Here is an 18,132-nt window from a genome sequence, read left to right as displayed (position 1 = left end):
GGGGGGGGGGGGGGGGGGGGGGAGAAAGGGGAGGAGCAGGAGAAGGAGGAGGGAGAGGAAGACAAAAGAAAAATTCCTGTGAAGGCAGAGAAGGGAAACAATAAGCCTGCACGTCTACCAGTCTAGGTGATCATCGCTCACGGCCTTCCTCGGGCCACCTCTTTATTACACCACCGTTCTTGAGTAGAGAGAAGCCTTTTCCATCTCCTCCACCATCAGAGTATAAAAGCATTAGGCATTTTCGTTATCCTCTCAATATTATTGTCACGGTTATGTTTTTCTTTTTCGACATATCTAAAACTGAAGGACAGCAAGAGTTAGGAAAAGTAAAGTTTGAGGGCAACCCCCTGGGGTCCCCTCCCACTGTGGGAGTTTTTCTGTCCTCTCAATAAATCCTGCTTTCTAAAAAAAAAAAAAAGAAAGAAAGAAAGAAAAGAAAAGAAAAAGTATAGTTTGGGCTCTAGAAAAGTTAGGCCAATACACTGCCTTTCCAATGACTTGTTATTAGCAATTCTGAATCAGGAGACAGACCAATTTTAAAACTAAGACTCCAATGTAACTTGGGATCTGCGGTAAAAAAAAAAAATGTATCACTGACTAAAGGATTTGCCTTGGTAAGGAAAATACATGCTAATGTAATGTACATCATCAATCATCAAGTGAAAGTTGAAAATGTCATTCATCTAGTTTTTCTTTTTCTTTTTCTTTTTTTTTTTGAGCTGGAGTTTCACTCTGTCGCCCAGACTGGAGTGCAGTGGCCGCTCCCGGCCTCCGCAGCCTCGACCCGCTGGGCTCCGGCGATCCTTCCGCCTCAGCCTTCCGAGTAGCCAGAATTACAGGCATGCGCTACCACGCCCGGCTGATTTTTGATTTATTGTAGATTTTTTTAAACCTTTATTTGAATATGTGGCTATAACATTATATCTCCAAACTGGATGAGTTTTACATTTTAACACTGTTTTGAGCTATGTGTGCATAATCTATGCAAAAAAGGGTCTGAATTTTTAAAAAATAACTTTTTGGTGGTATCACTACTAAAAGGGTTGGAATGAATTTAGGGGTTTTAAAAATATATTGGAGACCATTTCTAATGTTATTAAAAAATGTGTTCTGGCATAAGTGAAAATTTGAAAGTAAAAGTAATTTATTTTTGCCAAAGTTGGGATATATGCAACCTTATCAGCAAACAAATAAATCCAATGGTAAAATAAAAGCATGTAGTATTTGCAAGTCAATCATTCGAATCAAATATTTATTCAGTTTATGTTCATGGAACATGCTGACCTATGTACCAACATCTATCTTTTTTATTTTTTCAGACCAGTTTGATCATCATTCTTTTCCAAGTCTACTGTAGGTGCTCCATAAATTGTTATTGAATAACCTAGTCAATCAGTGAACTTTGTCTTGATTTAAGTGATTTCAGATATCAAACAGCAAGTGATAATTTTGCCAGTCTGGCCCTTCAAAGACCTTTAAAAGTGACTTTAGAGATCTCATTTTTTTTTTTAATCCTCATTTTAGAGATTAGGAAACTGAAGCCTGGGGAGGCCACAGTCTCACAGCTGTTTGTAACTGAAGGACAGAGTTTGGATCTCTGTTGAATGATTTTCATTCCTCATACCCTATTTATTATATTAAAATAGGAAAAAATTTTATAAGTTTCCTATGAAAGGTCCTAGTCTCACTTAAGAGGGATAAAATTCTAGCTAGGTCCTAAGGAACTTGAAATCTTCAGAAGGAAAATTAAGTGAACACAAATAGCTATTACAAGTCATAATGTAATAAGTTGTAAAAAATATATATAGTGTATAAATTGCTAGGGGACCACAAAGAGATTATTATTTTCCACTAGTTAGTACCAGAAGAGGCTGCCTAGAAACAAATTTAGAATTGAATATTAAAGGGTACAATGTCTATTTTTGAATTCCCAAAGACAGGGTTTTTTGAAGTAATGAGTAGTTATTAGCATTAAAGGAATTAAATTTTGTGGAAGATGAGTGCTATGAATATTTTTGGATATATGTGTGCTTCAGCCTTGCAATTAACATACAGTGAGGTATGTGCCTTGTAGTTTGACTGCTCTTTAACAAGGCTTTTGGAAGTACTGCATGACTACTATTACTATTATTACTACCATGAGTCTTACAGTTTATAGCTAGGAGTTCAACATAATTTGGGAACTGCAGTAGAAAATTGTGCATTAATGGGTGAGCTTCTAGCTAGTTAATGAATTAGCCAAGGCTAGTTTGCAAGGCTCTCAGTACCCATATATAGAGATCTTTTAACTACAGCATACTCTCATCCCCTGAGGAGTCATACTGAGAACTTTGGTCATTACTAATGCTATTAAGTAAATATCTTTTATTTTAATCTACATTTATATAAAACATTAGTTAACAAGCCTCAGGATCCATTTTATTTCTCCAGAAAGGTATTGGGGCAGAGCTGTGCCATTTCTCCCAGGCTTCACAAAATTATGAAAGGGGTCATTAGGATGCTTCTGGATATTTGTGACTTCACAAAGTCATGAAAAAGTCATTTTGAGGTTTCTAAACATTGAGCCATAATTCTGAGACTCTGTGTCATAAGGGAAATTTTGCAGTCAAAGCATTGTGCAACAACAGTACATTTGAAGAAGATAATGGTTATATGTCCATTTTTATTAAAGACATTTCTTACTTTTTACTAAGAAGTATTTGGGAAATATTTATCAAAACATTTTCTGGCAGAAGATGACTATGGAGTAGACTCTGGAAAGGCCAGAGACCTAAGTATTTGAAACCCAGGATGCTGGACTGCCCTCACTCAATGGTGCATGTTTAGAGAGCCCAGACGCAGTTGGGAGAGGAAAAACCCACATGGGCACAGAGGAAGGGTCATATTCTGGGTGAAGATCTCCCTAGCATTACCTGCATGATTTTTCTAAAGTCTTTTAATGTTGCTCGTAATTTTTTTTTAAAGTTCGGCCACAGTGTTCTACTTTCTTCCTATCAGTCTGAGTAGGGATTCTTGCTGCTTCTATATTTTATAACTGAGGGCCAGGTACAGCACAGGTATCAAACAGCAAATGAAAATTTTGCCAAGCTGGCCCTTCAAAGACTTTTAAAAGTGACTTTAGAGATCCTCATTTTATAGATTAGAAAACTGAAGCCAGGGGAAGCCAAGGTCTCACAGCTGTTTATAACTGAGGGACAGAGTTTGGGTCTCTTGATCCTCTGTATGAGTAGGCATTGACTAGATGTTTGCAGTTACTGACAAGGAGATTAGGTGTCCATTCGTCAGGAATTATTCTAAGTGTAACCTTCCTGGAAGCTAGTTGCATTTACTTTGTGAATGTTTTTCTAGGATTCTCACCCTTACTGAGATAGATATCTTCTGGGTGGTCAGGAACTGTAAATCCTTATAAGTGTATGAAACGCCCTATTGTTTATAAGACTTTATCAAATGCAAAAGTACATTTTGAGGGGCTGGGTGTGGTGGCTCACGCCTGTAATCCCAGCACTTTGGGAGGCTGAGGCAGGAGGATTTCTTGAACCCAGGAGTTTGAGACCAGCCTATACTACATAGTGAGACCTTGGCTCTACTGAAAATCAAAAAATTAGTCGGGCATGGTGACATGCACCTGTAGTCCCAGCTACTTGGGAGGCTGCAGGAGGATTGCCTGAGCCCAGGAGGTTGAGGCTGTGGTAGGCCATGATAGTGCCACTGCACTCCAGCCTGGGTGACAGAAAAAAAAGTACATTTTTAGGTACTGTCATGAGGTCATTGCAAAGATGCAACTATTAAGTAGGCAATCCAATTGGTTTACTAATCTTCTTGAAAGTATGTAAAGCAGTGAATATTAATGTAGTTTATACATAAATCATTTGTACTTTAATGGATTCACATTTTCACTCATATTTTATTAAAGTCCTTTGCCATGAGCTACAGTTAGGTAACTAATTAAACATTAGTCAGAGAGTTAAAAACATAAGAGCCAGATTGCTGAGGTAACTGAGCAAGATGAGGTCATTTTTCCTCCAGGGCCAGATGGGTACCACAGGTGGAAACCATAATACTTGATCTCTTCCATAGGGCTTAGAAAGTGATTAATGTTGACATTTGTTTTAAGTTTTAAATAAAATATTTTCTAGTAAAATAATTATTAAGTAGTAAGTTATTGTAGAATGAAACATTGGTCAGCATGTTATCTTTTTGTGCAACAGTCAAGTTAAAACTCTAACTCAAAAATAGAAAATGATTTAAAAATTCAACTCCGCATCTTAGACAAAAGAGCAATTTTTTTCTTAGCTGATAACTGTCTGTGAACTTTAATGGTATAATGAAGACACATTTTGGTACAGAGCGTATTGCATTATTCTTAATACTTTATTTAAGAAGAAAGGACTTAATAGATCAGTATTAATGTATTAAGCCTTTTTGTTGTGTCACCTCTGTGCTTTTCAGTTGGAAGGTATTGTAGTGCATTTGCATTCAGATGTGCTCAAATGTTTTAGCATGTAGAAGTGTACACACTTGGTTAGAAAAGCAAAGTCTCAGACACAGAGACGGTCTTGCTGGAGGTCTGAGTATGTGAGCAGCATGTCTACAGAGAAAAAGTGTTTTCACTTTATTGAGTTTTTCCAGTGTGGGTCTGAATGTGTAAGATTTATTTAGACGGCCGATCTAGTGATCCAAATCAGTGATAAAGGTTGACAACAGCAAAGCTCATGGATTAGTCTTTCTACATATCATCATACTTGGCAGTAGACAGACATCCTGTGCTTTAGTTAGAATCTGAAGAAGCACGATCCAGAGCTACAACTGAGGAGAAAGAGGAAAGGACACAATGTTTATTAAGCTCTTTCCATATGTCAGATGCTGTGCTAGGTACTTTAAATACTAGATTATTTAATCCTTACAATAGTTCACAGAGTAAGACTGTTACCGTTCTCACTTTACAGATGACAAAATTTAAATTCAAAAAGATGAAGTAACCTGCTCAAGGTCACACAGATAACAGGTGGTGGATCTAGGATTAAACGTATGTTGCATGATTGATTCATGCATCCACTCACGTATCCATTTGACAAGTACTTGTTTTGTGTGTCTGTGGTGCTAGGTGGGGAAGTATAGTAATGCACAGGGATTACATTCTCCCCACTTTAATGAGAGTTTCCAGCCATTTAAACAAATAATTACAAAAGTTAACTGCTTTCTACCACACCAAACTACTGATACATTGATTGGAGACTAGGCACTTACTCTTTTGAGATTAGTAGAAATCTAAAGTTAAAAAATCTGTTAAGGGCCATTGCCTTACTAGACGCTAGTATGGCCATGCACTCTTGGAACTATGGCTGCCACCATGTTTCCTGGCTTTGGCCCCCTCCCCTACCTTGTGGGGGGTGAATCTCCTCTTTCTCTGTCTTTAATTTACTTTCTAAATAAACTGTATTTTCTAATCTAAAAAAAATCTGTTAAGGAAGGCTATAATCTGGAAAGAATAGTTGTGCCCAAACCTAATCCATGAAGTGTTCTTGCTTACTATAAACATCTCTGAACAGTAGTTCTTGATTTTTCCTTTAAAAACATATTGTTCAGCCGGGCTCGGTGGCTCAGCCTGTAATCCCGCGCCTTTGGGAGACTGAGGTGAGTGGATTGCCTGAGCCCGCGGGTTCGAGACCCACCTGGGCAGCGAGACCTCATCTCTACAATAAATCAAAAAATCAGCCAGGTGTGGTAGCACGTGCCTGTAATTCCGGCTACTTGGAAGGTTGAGGCGGAAGGATTGCCGGAGCCCAACAGGTCGAGGCTGCGGTGGCCGGGAGCGGCCACTGCACTCCAGTCTGGGCGACAGAGTGAGACTCCAACTCAAAAACAACAACAACAACAACAACAAACATATTGTTCTGGATAATTTTTTTGTTATTAGGTGGAAAAGCGATTAATAGCTAATAAACAGTTATTGTTAACAATATAGCATCATTATTTGTAATTGTAAATCTCAACCATTAAAAAAAATACAGTATGTGCTTTTATTTGCTTCTTATAACAACTCTGGCCAAACTTGATTCTTCTGGATTCTGGTTCTAATTCTTTTGGATCCTAGATTCTTGGTGTTCAAAGAAAATGGTTGTTTGGTTTTGTTTAATTTAAAAAATTAATAGACATTTATTGAGCTGCTGCTATGTGCAGTACACTCTGCCAAGCAGTGTGAAGAAATAAAATGATTGAAAATTTTAGTCACTTGCCCTTAAAGGAGCTTGATAGGGGCTACAGATGTAGTGGATGACATAAGAGAGCAAGTCTTTTAGGAAGTTTTAAGTGGAGGAAATACCGTACCTAAGCTAAACAGGATTCACCAGATTCAAGAATTCAGTTGATCCAAGATGTTCCAGCATCGTGACTGATGTTACATCCAGGAACATGGAAGTAGTCATGATAGAAAAGACAGTCTTTAGTCCCAGCGGTGTCTTATCTAGAGTAAACAAGTAGAGAGGCAAACATGGGATTTATTCACTTTTCCTATGTCTCTTTTCTAAATAGGTATATTTCTCAATAGCGAACCAGCACAATGGAAAACTCAGGAAAAGCAAATAAAAAGGATACTAATGGTGGGTCACCAAAAGAAGTCAAGTTGCCTACCAGCGAAGCACTCCTGGACTATCAGTAAGTTTATATTCTGAAATCTAAAAGCTGCCGTGTATAAATGGCGGTGTCAAGATGCAATATAATTTCAAGTGTAAGTGATACACTTCACAGCTGCCAGAAGGATAGAGGTGGGTTGGAGGCATAATTTCACTCCTATGCTATGTGCTTATTTGTACAGGTGTTTGAAACTTTGTATGTCTAAGTCATAGCTATGAAGCAACATTCGTCAAAGGGCTTTTAGCTACGTCCTTTGGTTATTATCCCCTATGTACACAAGAGCTTGCTGGCTTACCTCTTAAAATATAACATAGAATGGTTAGTCTACATTTATAAAGGAATGGAAGAAGAAACTTCCCTTTAGGTAACTTTTCATTTCTTAGACATTCCAATTTGTATTATTCCTAAATGGCTACAGGTCAAATCCAAGTGATTTAGAAAGAATTATTTTTAATAATAACATTTCATAATATCTCACTAGAGATACTTGAGGTGAAACTAGAGGCGACACTTATTCTATGTTTATGTTTTGTTCTGACTAATAGAAAGCCCCGTGAGGATCAGCTTTTGACACACGGAGGCTGTTTTAATGTGTAATTCGTAGGAATGAATGGATACATGTTAGATAAGACTGAAATGAATTTCATTCATTCACTCATTCAACAGGGATTTGAGTGTTTGCCAAGTGCAAGGCAAGCGCTAAGTACTAGAGTACAGCAACATACAGGACCACATGGTCTTTGCCCTGATGAAGCACAGGAGACAGACTTAAAGCAACTAATTCGAACTCTTAAAAGCTACATAGCTATAATGAAGACACTATGAAAGAAAAGAGTAAAGTGCTGTTTAATGGCATAACTAAAGGTCTTGACCTGGTCAGAGGGGTTGGGAGAAGCTTATTTGATAGTGTCATGTTTGGGCTGGTCTCTGGGAGAGGAACAGGCGTCATGGAAACGCAGAATGGTTGAGAAAATGATTTATGGAAAAGACCCTAGGGTGGGAGAGAGTTTATCACAGTCCAGAAACTGAGAGATGCCAAGTGAGGGAGAGGGGGCAAGAACAGACACTGATGATTTAGGCAAGGATCAGATCAAGCAGAACACTTGGGATTTGGAAATAGGAAGTCATTTATTGGAGGGGCATAAGGTTGAAACTTTAGATCCCATAAGGCAGAGTGACTAAGTCTATGTTTAAGGGAAAACATTCAGAGAAACTCCTTTTCCTTGAGTGACTCCAAATGTATTCATATGTTCTTTGTAGGAGGCAATGAGTGAAAGGGTCCGAACACTAAGAGAGAAACATCCATTGGAAGGCACGGTTAATGGTTTTCTTTTATTTTCTACTTGAGATAATGTTAACTAATAACCAGATACTATTCACACTTGCTTCTCAACATAACTGAAAGCTTCCTTCATCTCAACTAAGAAGAGCTGGACAAAAGTCAGGTTCTATGAATACAGCCTAGTCTCTAATTTGTTCCCACAGTCTGACATCCAGTTACAGCTGTTTCTCTCTCTTCTGGGTTAGTCAGAGACCAGTCTTTCTCCTCTTTAACAAAGGTTTACAAAAAGTCAGACTTTTAAAAATTCTCGTGATCTTGTGCAAGATATAAACTGGACATCCCATGCCTTTGTTGCTTTTCATTTGTTAGAACTAGTGGACTGGAACAGACAAGGCCTTGCTATACCATGCTCTGCTGGTGACAGTTTACTCATTTCACATGTTCCCAGGTGACAGAACTTTTGTCACATGACAAATAGCCAAGATACCCCCTCCTACCACTTGAGGAAAGATTGTCCAGGAATCCCCTGGTAGCATCTTATATTGCTCTTATACAATCTCAGCTCCTAGCAAAGCAGTGAGCACATGGTAGGTAGTTAATTAATAGTTTTTGAGTATTTGAACTCTTTTCAGATTTGTCCCAAGAGAAGAGTCATGAATTTCTATGGTTGTTTATGAAGAGCTTATACTGCCAATGTTAAATCTATAAAATGACCATCTATGAGTAATGATGTTTTTCATTTTCTCCTTTATTCTTGTGTTTCCCATACTATTCTACAGTAAGTATGGATATATATATAGAAATTGGTGTGGACATGGTTGTGGGTAAAAAAAAAACAGATTAAAATGTAGATTTTGCGAAAGTCAAGTTTATTTACATGAGTGGTTTAGGGATTTGTGGTTTTGGACAGATAAGGCAGTTAGAATATTTAAGGTAAGGGAAAAGATTTGGAATGTCCTTTCTGCTTGAATCTCCTTAGACAAACTGTGACAAAATCCTTAAATACTGTATTTTACTTCTCTTTGTATGTACTAATGCCCAGCACAGCCTGGTATATAGTATGAGCTCAGAAATTCTTTGTGCAGTAAATTTTATTGGATACTGTCTGAGAGCAAAATCACAGTCATGAAAACAAAAAATATATTATTTTTGCCAGTTGTTTGTTTGTTTGTTTGTTTTGTTTTTGAGGCAAGTTCTCACTCTGTCACCTAGCCTGGAGTGCAATGGTATAATAACAGCTCACCACCGCCTTGACCTCCTGGGCTGCCTGCCTCAGCCTCCCGAGTAGCTGGGACTATAGGCATGCACTACCATGCCCAGCTAATTTTTTTTTTTTTTTGTAGAAAACAAAGTCTCCTTATTTTGCCTAGGCTGATATTGAACTCCTGGTCTCAAGTGACCTTCTCACCCGGCCTCCCAAAGTGCTGGGATTATAGGCATGAGTCATTGCACCCAGTCTATTTTTGCCTTTTAACACAGGAAATTTTTTAAAGTCCTAATACTCAGTGGTGAAATACCTACCATGAAACAAGTATTTGTTACCCACCAATGAGTGTAAATTGTTCAGATATTCTGAAAACATTAGTAATAAAGCAATTCTGCCCTTTGATGAGATAATTTCATGGATATTATAGGACCTCTAGCGTATGAAGGACCATAGGACCATAGGATAGGACCTCTAGCCTATGAACGTAAGGTCATGAATCTCTGTGTTGTTTGTGAATAGCTTATGCTGTCAGTGTTAAAAATCTATAAAATGATTATCTATGAGTAATGATGGTTTTTATTTTTTCCTTTATTCTTGTTGCCTCCCACCAAAGTTTTCTACAGTAAATATGGATAGAGATATAGAAATAGGTATGGGTATGGTTATGGGTTTTAAGAAGATACAAAAGTATAGATTTTTTGGAATTCAAATTTATCTGTTTTAATTTTCAGTTAAATTGCATGGAGGGGGAATGTTGACACACTGTTAACATTCTAGTGATATAGGGAGGGAAGGGGAAAGGTGACACGTTATATTACTAACACTATCACTGTGCCTTAGAATAGTGCTATATCCTTTTCAAACTACTTTAATACATATCCCACTTATTATCTCACTGAAGTAAGTGTGTGGCTTGTGTGCTACTAGGACACTAAGAAGATGGGGGAGATATGAAAAGGAAAAAGCATACAGAGAACAGTGAAGCTTGAATTACGCACAGTGGCTGATAGTGTGGAATTTTCAAGTTAAACTTCAACTGCTTGTTGGTAAATCCACCTCTTCATGAGGCCTGAGAAGGTTGAAGTAGATTCCAAAGAGAGGCTCAGCTAAATTAGACCTGCAGCTACTGAGAGCTCCACGAGGAGGTCAGTGAAGCTGCCAGAACATTTATCTCAGAACTCCCTCTGAGGCCTGTTGATGCCACTCAGGTCATCCTGAACTGCTCCCTGTAAAATGAACAAGAGACTAAACCCTGGGCCGTTTGTTCTAAATGCTCCAAGGGGAGGGGTGGTAAGCTTAAGTGTGAGTTGCCAGATGTCACAAATAGAAATCCAGGATGCCCAATTAAATTAGAATATCTGTTGTTTCAAATAAACAACAAATAATGTTTTTAGTGCAGTATCTGGGTTTAGGGCTGGATGTGACCTCCAGCCCAATCATTACATGCTGTGGTCACCAAGGAAGCTCTCATCCGGAGCCAGGGAGTCAGTCTTTCAACAAGCGAGCGTATCCAAAGACTCAGTTTAACCAATGAAGACCACATACTTGAGATTCATTTGCCTGTTTTACCCAGGCAAAGAAATAATATTACCATACTTGTAATTGCAGAAATTAGTAATTGCACATATTTGCATAGATTCCTTTCAGATAATTTTCATTTATAGTACTTTTATTTTTCTCCTTTAAAATGGGAGGTAAACTCTCATTTTCAAAACTGTTGCACAACTAAGCTTTAGGTAAAAAGTAAAAGGTGAACGGGGCATGGTGGTGTGCATTTGTAATCCCAGTTACTTGGGAGGATTGCTTGGGCCTAGGACTTTGAGACCAGCTTGGGCAACATAGAGCCTTATTTGCTGCTATTGTGTGGGGTCTACTCTATCTATAGTAGTCCTTTCCATTTACTGTCCTTCTCATATCCTATATTTGCCTCCTGGTGTTTATCACAATATATAAACAATATGTTTATGTGTTTACTTCTCTTGTAAAAAGTACTCCTTGAAGGCAAGGATCATGAAGGTGTTATCTGAAATTATATAAAGCCTAAAACAGTGCTGGGTGCCTAATGGCATTTCATTAAATCTATGTTCTGTGTATGACTGTATGAAAAGGACTATTGCTCATTTAAATTGCAGAATTTGGGAACTGAAAAGGAACCACAGAGCTCATCTCCTTCAATCCTCTTCTCGTAGAAGAGTAAGCCAAGGCCTAAACAGGTTAAGTGTCCTTAGGCAGCGAGTGGAAAACCAGGACCAAAATCCAAGTTTCATAGTATCCAAAAAGCTTTTCTGCCACTAAAGGATTTGCTCGTTTTGTTTTTATGTTGCATTTTCCCATTATTAGAAGGAAAGGCCTTATTTTTTCTCTCTACTAAGTATTTGGGGCAAAGGGCTAAGGATATAAGATTCAACTGAAATTTACTAAGTACTTACTTCATGCTAGAAACATTCACGTATGATTTCATTTTAATCCTTACAGTAATATGTAAGCTGGGTATTGTTCTCTTCATTTGACAGCTTGGAAATTTTTACCTAAGATCACGTAGGCAAGAAGTGGTAAGAATAAGATTTAAAACCAAAGTTTCTCATTCTTTAACCACTCCTCTGTTCACTACACCACAGAAGTGCTATATTTTTATTTTTGCTTTTAATTAAGGCAAGGACTTTAGGCAAAGCATTTAGATTGACTTATTTTGGTCTCAGATTTAAAGTAATAAGATGTATTAGGTCCTAGTGATATAGAGATAGATACGCTATACTTAACACTCCAAATAGTTGTCAAATAGCCCTACCAAAGTCTTTCTTATTTATCTTAGAAAAAGATAAATTTCTCTCTCTCTTTCATATCTTACAGATGCTCAACAAACATTTGTTGGGAGTTCAGTAAATGTGCTTACCCTTATAAAGTCTTGAGTTTGTCTGTACATTTTTAGACTTCTAGAAAGCATATTTTCTGTGTGCCTTCTCCTAGGTTTTCTTTAAGCATAATTAGAGAAGCATAATAATTACAACTATAAAATATGAACAGTAATTGATTTCTAAAAACTTTGAAGTTATCTCTGCAATATATATTTTAGTGATTCAAATAGATTCAGAAACACAAAATCACTTAGGAAAGGTTGTTATCCCTAAGTGGGTTTTTACAATATATTTAATAACTTACTTCAATTCAAATGATTTAGTCTAATTTTTAAATTTTGCCTCATTAATTTTTTCTAAGATAAATAATTCTAACACACTTTATCTTTATTCTTAGCTGTCAGATAAAGGAAAATGCAGTAGAGCGATTCATGTTTCAAATAAAGAAACTTAGGGAAAAGAACCAAAAATATCATGAAAGAGTGAGTATAAAACTTAGAGCCTATATATAGTCATTAAACATTAATACACATACTTTAAAATTGTAAATTATGATAAAATATGCTTTAGGAAATTGTCTTTTTCAAAGCTTGGAATTCACTGATTTACTACTGAATCTTCTTTGTACATGTGAGGCAAGAGGGTTTTGCCATTCCCATTATGTTAATTATATCAATGACAGAGACATGTTATTTAGATCCTGAAGACACTGGATCTTACATTCAAAATTTTAAAGCTTTGAAACAACATTTATCTTTTGACTTTTTATTTAACCAAACTATGAAACATTGGTTCTCTATTTTTAATCTGTATCTTTTTTCTTTTAGATTTTCAGAATATGCCTATGTAAATGCTATTTGAAAAGTACAATCTCGGGGGGGGGGGTTTGTTTGTTTTTTGAGTTGGAGTCCCAATCTGTCACCCAGGCTAGAGTGCAGTGGCACACTCACGGCCACCCCAGCGTCGACCTGCTGGCCTCCGGCGATCCTTCCACTTCAGCCTTCCAAGTAGCCAGAACTACAGGCACGCACTACCATGCCCAGCTAATTTTTTTATTTTTATTGTAGAGATGATGTCTCACCATGTTGTCCAGGCTGGTCTCGAACTTGCGGGCTCAGGCAATCCTCTCATCTCAGCTTCCCAAAGTGCTGTAATTACAGGCTTGAGCCACCGCGCCTGGCCAATCTCAGTTGTTAAAATGACTAATTGGATATTTAAGATGTTACATTGTTTTTACAAAATCAGATTAAAATGAATATCAAAAGGTGCTATATATGACTCAGGACTAAAGATCAGTGGAAATAAAGTTTGGAAACAGTCAGTGATAATTAACACAATTTATTCCTCAAGGTATCTCATGAATGAAGAATTGCTGAGAGTGCCCCTGTTAACATATTTATTTTATATGGACCCCGAAACTTCCACAGTTAACTATTTTATTTGGCTTTTATCTAAAAAGACTATATTTGGTCAGTTTAATTGAGTCTGGAGTCAAAGACCTTAGTTTGCATCCTGACTATACAACTTACTGCCATTTTAACCAAATGTGGTTATGAGCCTTAATTTGCCTCTTGTGAAATGGGGATTCCCATAGGGATAATTTGTTCTTTCATTCAGCAAATATTTATCGGACAAGACAGGCTCTAGTGGTGATATAACTGTGACTCTCACGATTCTCAAGTTTCAGTCACTTGTAACAGGAACTAAAACAGAATCTAGGTGTTCGAATGCAGGTTCCACATGATAAGATTAGCATTGGTACTAGATCAGGACTTGGTTATGAAAGTGCAACAAATCAGGACCGTCATCACTTTCTCATTAGCCCATCATTTGGAGTCAGAAACAGGTACAGTTCTTGTTTCCATGAGAATTAGCTCAAGAATGAGACAGAACTAAGCCTGCACATTAGTGGACCCAGCAGTGAGGAGCCTCATGAAGTGGCAAACTAGCTCCAGCTCGTTGTGTCTGAGCATTATTCATTTATTTCCATGTGTGTCGTTACTGCCCCAGTTAAGCCACCATCATCTCTTACCATACTTCCTCCTTCAGTACATTTCCCACAGTGCAACAGGAATCACCCTTTGAGTATTGGAAACCTTTCAGTGCTTAAAACCCCTCACTGGCTTCCTATTGCCTAGTCCTTACTCAAGTCTTCAAAACCCTGCTCACCTCTCCAACCCCGTTTCCAGCTGCTCCACACTTTGCGCACCACCACGTCTTTTAAATCTTGGAAAACCTACTCTTTCTTAATGTACCTTTACTCATGCTGTTTCCTCTTCCTGGAATGCTTTTCTTTTGACTCGCTCCTTTTCATTCCCCCAACTTAAACTGAAATATTGTATAAAATTATATCTCCCTTATTAAATTGAAAGCTATTTAGGAATCAACAGTCCAGTCTTACCTATCTTTATTTCTACAGAAGAGCCCAGCATGAGTAGGTTTTCAATACATATTTTTTGAGCTGATTCACTCTAATACCAGTGAAAGGAACAATTTTGGAGGTCACAGCTATTTAAATTACTAAATTAAACATGACTCATTAGGAAGATATATTGTTTTCTCTTCAGTTAATTTAAAATCAGAAATGTTCCTCTTCCTTCCTACATATCCTCTCCTCCTATGTGTTTTTAGTTCTGTTTGGATTGTCACCTCATTTATTATCTTTCTTTCTCTCTACTTTCATTGCTCCACTCACCTCATTAGACATTTCATTGTCTGCTACCTTGATGTCTACTTCCTTCCCCATGCCCAGTTCATTCTTTTTTACTTCTACTATTCCACCGTAACCACTCCAGCAAGTTATTAATGAACAATTAGCCAGGACCAGTGGGCTCTCTTTAGTTCTTTCTTTACCCCTCATCCCTGCAGCCATCACTTTCTTCATCTTAAAACCATTTTCCCCTTTGGGATCTGGGGCCTCACTCTCTCTTAATTTTTCTCCTACCTCTCTGATCACTTCTTCTTGTTTTTCATCATTGCTCTTGTCCTTGATCCATTCTTTGATTATGATATTTAGCAGGGTTCTGATCTCAACCCTTTCTCTCACTCTAAACCCCCTCTAGGGTGATCTCACTTAGCAACATGATTTTAAATAACCATTTTAAAAACAGTTTTTATACCTATGTGTGATAAAATTTCACAATACTGTACACTCAAAAAAGAGTGCATGTACAAACTGAAATAAATAAAGTCTCTAGTTTAGTTAAACATTGTAGTTATGTATTTATGTATTTATTTTTGTAGAGACAGGGGTCTCATTATGTTGCCCAGGCTGGTCTCCAACTCCTGAGCACAGGTGATCGTGCCGTGGGACCTCCCAAAGTGCTAAGGTTACAGACATAAGCCTCTGCTGTCAAAATACAGCCAGGCCTTCTAGTTTAGTTAATATCACTGTACCAATGTCAGCGTTCTGGTTTTGATAATATACTATAGTTGTGTAGAAGGATGTTATCATAGGGAAAGTTGGGTGAATAGTATATTGGAACTCTCTGCACTATTTTGGCTACTTCTTATTCTTGTGAGTCTTAAAAATCAAAAGGATAAAGCCCATAAGATGGCCTTATAAGGAAACAAAATGTATCCTTTTTTATAGCTTATTTATGGAATATCCTTTCCATTTTATAATGGGATCATTACTCTTACCTCAAATAACAATTATTTACTTCACTCTGTAGAGCACACATATATTTTTAGCACATTGATAGATGTGTTTAAGTAAATTTTGTCAGTATATTGCTCAAAATAATTTTTCAGACATATTGAATCCTATAACATATTGTCAGGCACATTCTCCTTCCATTTGAAATTAACATTGTACATAGAAAGTATAATATAGATGTTATTAAATCTTTATGTCATGTCAAATATTATTTAATAATATTTATGCAAAATTCACTAACATTTTTAGGATATGTGATGCTTTACATATTCAATTTACAAATGAAAAATATTGCATGCTTAAAAAATGTTTGTTGTGCTAAATAGTTGACCCAGGAGTACTGGATTTACTTTTAGAAGTATTGTGCCAGTTGGGCACGGTGGCTCACACCTGTAATCCCAGCACTTTGGGAGATGGAGACAAGAGAATCGCCTGTGCCGAGGGGTTCAAGACCAGCGTGGGCAACTTGATGAGACCTTGTCTCTAAAATAAATTAAAAAATTAGCTGGACGTGGTGGCACATGCCTGTGATTGCAGCTACTTGGAGGGCTGAAGTGGAAGGATCACCTGAGTCCAACAGGTTGAGGCTGTAGTGAGGCTGTGAGAGTGCCACTGCACTCCAGCCGGGACGACAGAGTGAGACTGCAACTCAAAAAAGAAAAAAAAATGTATTGTGCCAAGTACGGAAAGTAAAAGGAAAATTTCTTCATATATTAAATCCTCACCTCAAATAATCCTCTCATCTAGCCTTTTAAGTAGCTGGGACTACAGACATGAGCCATGGTGCCCGACTGCCTTCATTTTTCTTTTAATTACACTTTATTTTGAGGTAGTTATAGATTTTTATCTTGTTTTAAGAAATAAGAAAGAGATAGAGAGATACTGTGTACCCACTATTATATTATAAAAGTGTAGTACAGTATTACAACTAGGATATTGACAATATTAACATTCATAGTCAAGATATAGACTATTTCTATCATCACAAGAATCCCTCATGTTACACTTTTATAGTCACTCACTCTGCTCCCAGTTCTGCCCCCTTATTATCCCCTGGCAATGATTAATTAATCTGTTCTACTTTTTTTTTTAATTGTGTTATTTCATCCAGGCTATTATGTGTATTATTAATTTCTGAGTAATATTCCATAAGATGAATGTCCCACAGTTTGTTTAACCATTTACCTAAAGGACATCCGGGTTGTTTCCAATTAGTGGATATTACACATAAAGGTAAAATACACATTCATGTATAGGTATTCGTGTGAACATCAGTCTTCATTTCTTTGGAATAAATGTCCACTGTAATTGCTGGGTAATATGATAGTTACATGATAGTTTTTAAAGAAACTACTAAACTGTCTTCCAAACTGGCCACACTATATTACATTCCACCAGAATATATGAGTGATCCATACAGTTTATCCTCATCCTTGCTAGAATTTGATGGTGTCACTATTCATTATTTTATGTTAGCCATTCTGATAGGTGTATAGTGATATATCTCAATGTGGTTTTAATTTGAATTTTCCAAATGGTGATGATGTTTTAATATATTTTCATGTGCTTATTTGTCTTTTATTTTCTAATTGGATTTTTTCACTGTTGAGTTTTGAGAATATATATACATAATCTTCTAAATGCTAGTCCTTTTTTGAGTATGTTATTTGCAAATATTTTCATATAGTCTGTAACTTGTCTTTCATCCTCCTAAAAGGTCTTTCACAAAGTAACTTTTTAATTGTACTATAGTTCAGTTTATCAATTTTTCCTTCTATGAATTATGTTTTTGGTATCAAGCTTAAAAACTTTTTCCCTAATCCTTAATCCCAAAGAGTTTCTCCTATGTTTTATTTTAAAATTTTTGCAGTTTCACCTTTTACATTTAAATTATGATCCATTTTGAGTTAGAGTGTGTATAAAGTACAAGACTTGGAGCAAAGTTGTTGTGGGGTTTTTTTGGTCTGTAGATTTCCAATTGTTTCAGTAATTGGTTGATAAAGCTATCTTTCCTGCATTGATTTGCTTTTACACATTTGTCAAAAATCAGTTTGGCATTGCACAGGCATTTCTCCAAAGACCATATACAAATAGCTAACAACCACACAAAAAGATGCTCAGTATAATTAATTATTAGGAAAACGTAAATCAAAACCACAATGAGGTACACACTTCGCAGATACTTGGATGCCTATAACCAAAAGAATTGGTGATGTGGGAAAATTGGCACTCTCATATATTGCTGGTGGGAATGTAAAATTGTTTAGCCACTTTGGAAAATAATTTGGAAGTTTCTCAAAAAGTTAAACAGGATTACTATATGACCCTGCAATTCTACTCCTGGACATATACCAAAAGGAACTGAAAATAGATATTCAAAGAAGCACATGTTACATGCATATTTACAGCAACACTATTCACAATAGCCAAAATGTGAAAACAGCCCAAAAGTCCCTCATAAGTGAATGGACAAGCAAATTGTGTATAATATGATGGG

At 36.9% G+C, this 18,132-nt stretch overlaps 1 protein-coding gene across 1 annotated transcript in view; it reads left to right on the top strand.

Moving 5' to 3' along the window:
* CCDC83 (coiled-coil domain containing 83) overlaps positions 1-18,132 on the top strand; it is a 59,333-nt gene that overhangs the window by 1,541 nt on the left and 39,660 nt on the right. The window contains exons 2-3 of the mRNA XM_008071237.1: positions 6,532-6,654; positions 12,375-12,459. Coding sequence (XP_008069428.1) covers positions 6,560-6,654; positions 12,375-12,459 — 180 coding nt within the window. The 5' untranslated portion in view covers positions 6,532-6,559. The remainder of the gene's footprint in view (positions 1-6,531; positions 6,655-12,374; positions 12,460-18,132) is intronic.

The sequence above is a fragment of the Carlito syrichta genome, unplaced genomic scaffold, assembly GCF_000164805.1.
Source record: "Carlito syrichta isolate Samal-C Ts95f unplaced genomic scaffold, Tarsius_syrichta-2.0.1 Scaffold112660, whole genome shotgun sequence".
NCBI classification, from domain to species: Eukaryota; Metazoa; Chordata; class Mammalia; order Primates; family Tarsiidae; genus Carlito; species Carlito syrichta.
This window is presented reverse-complemented; position numbering and strand designations above follow the sequence as displayed.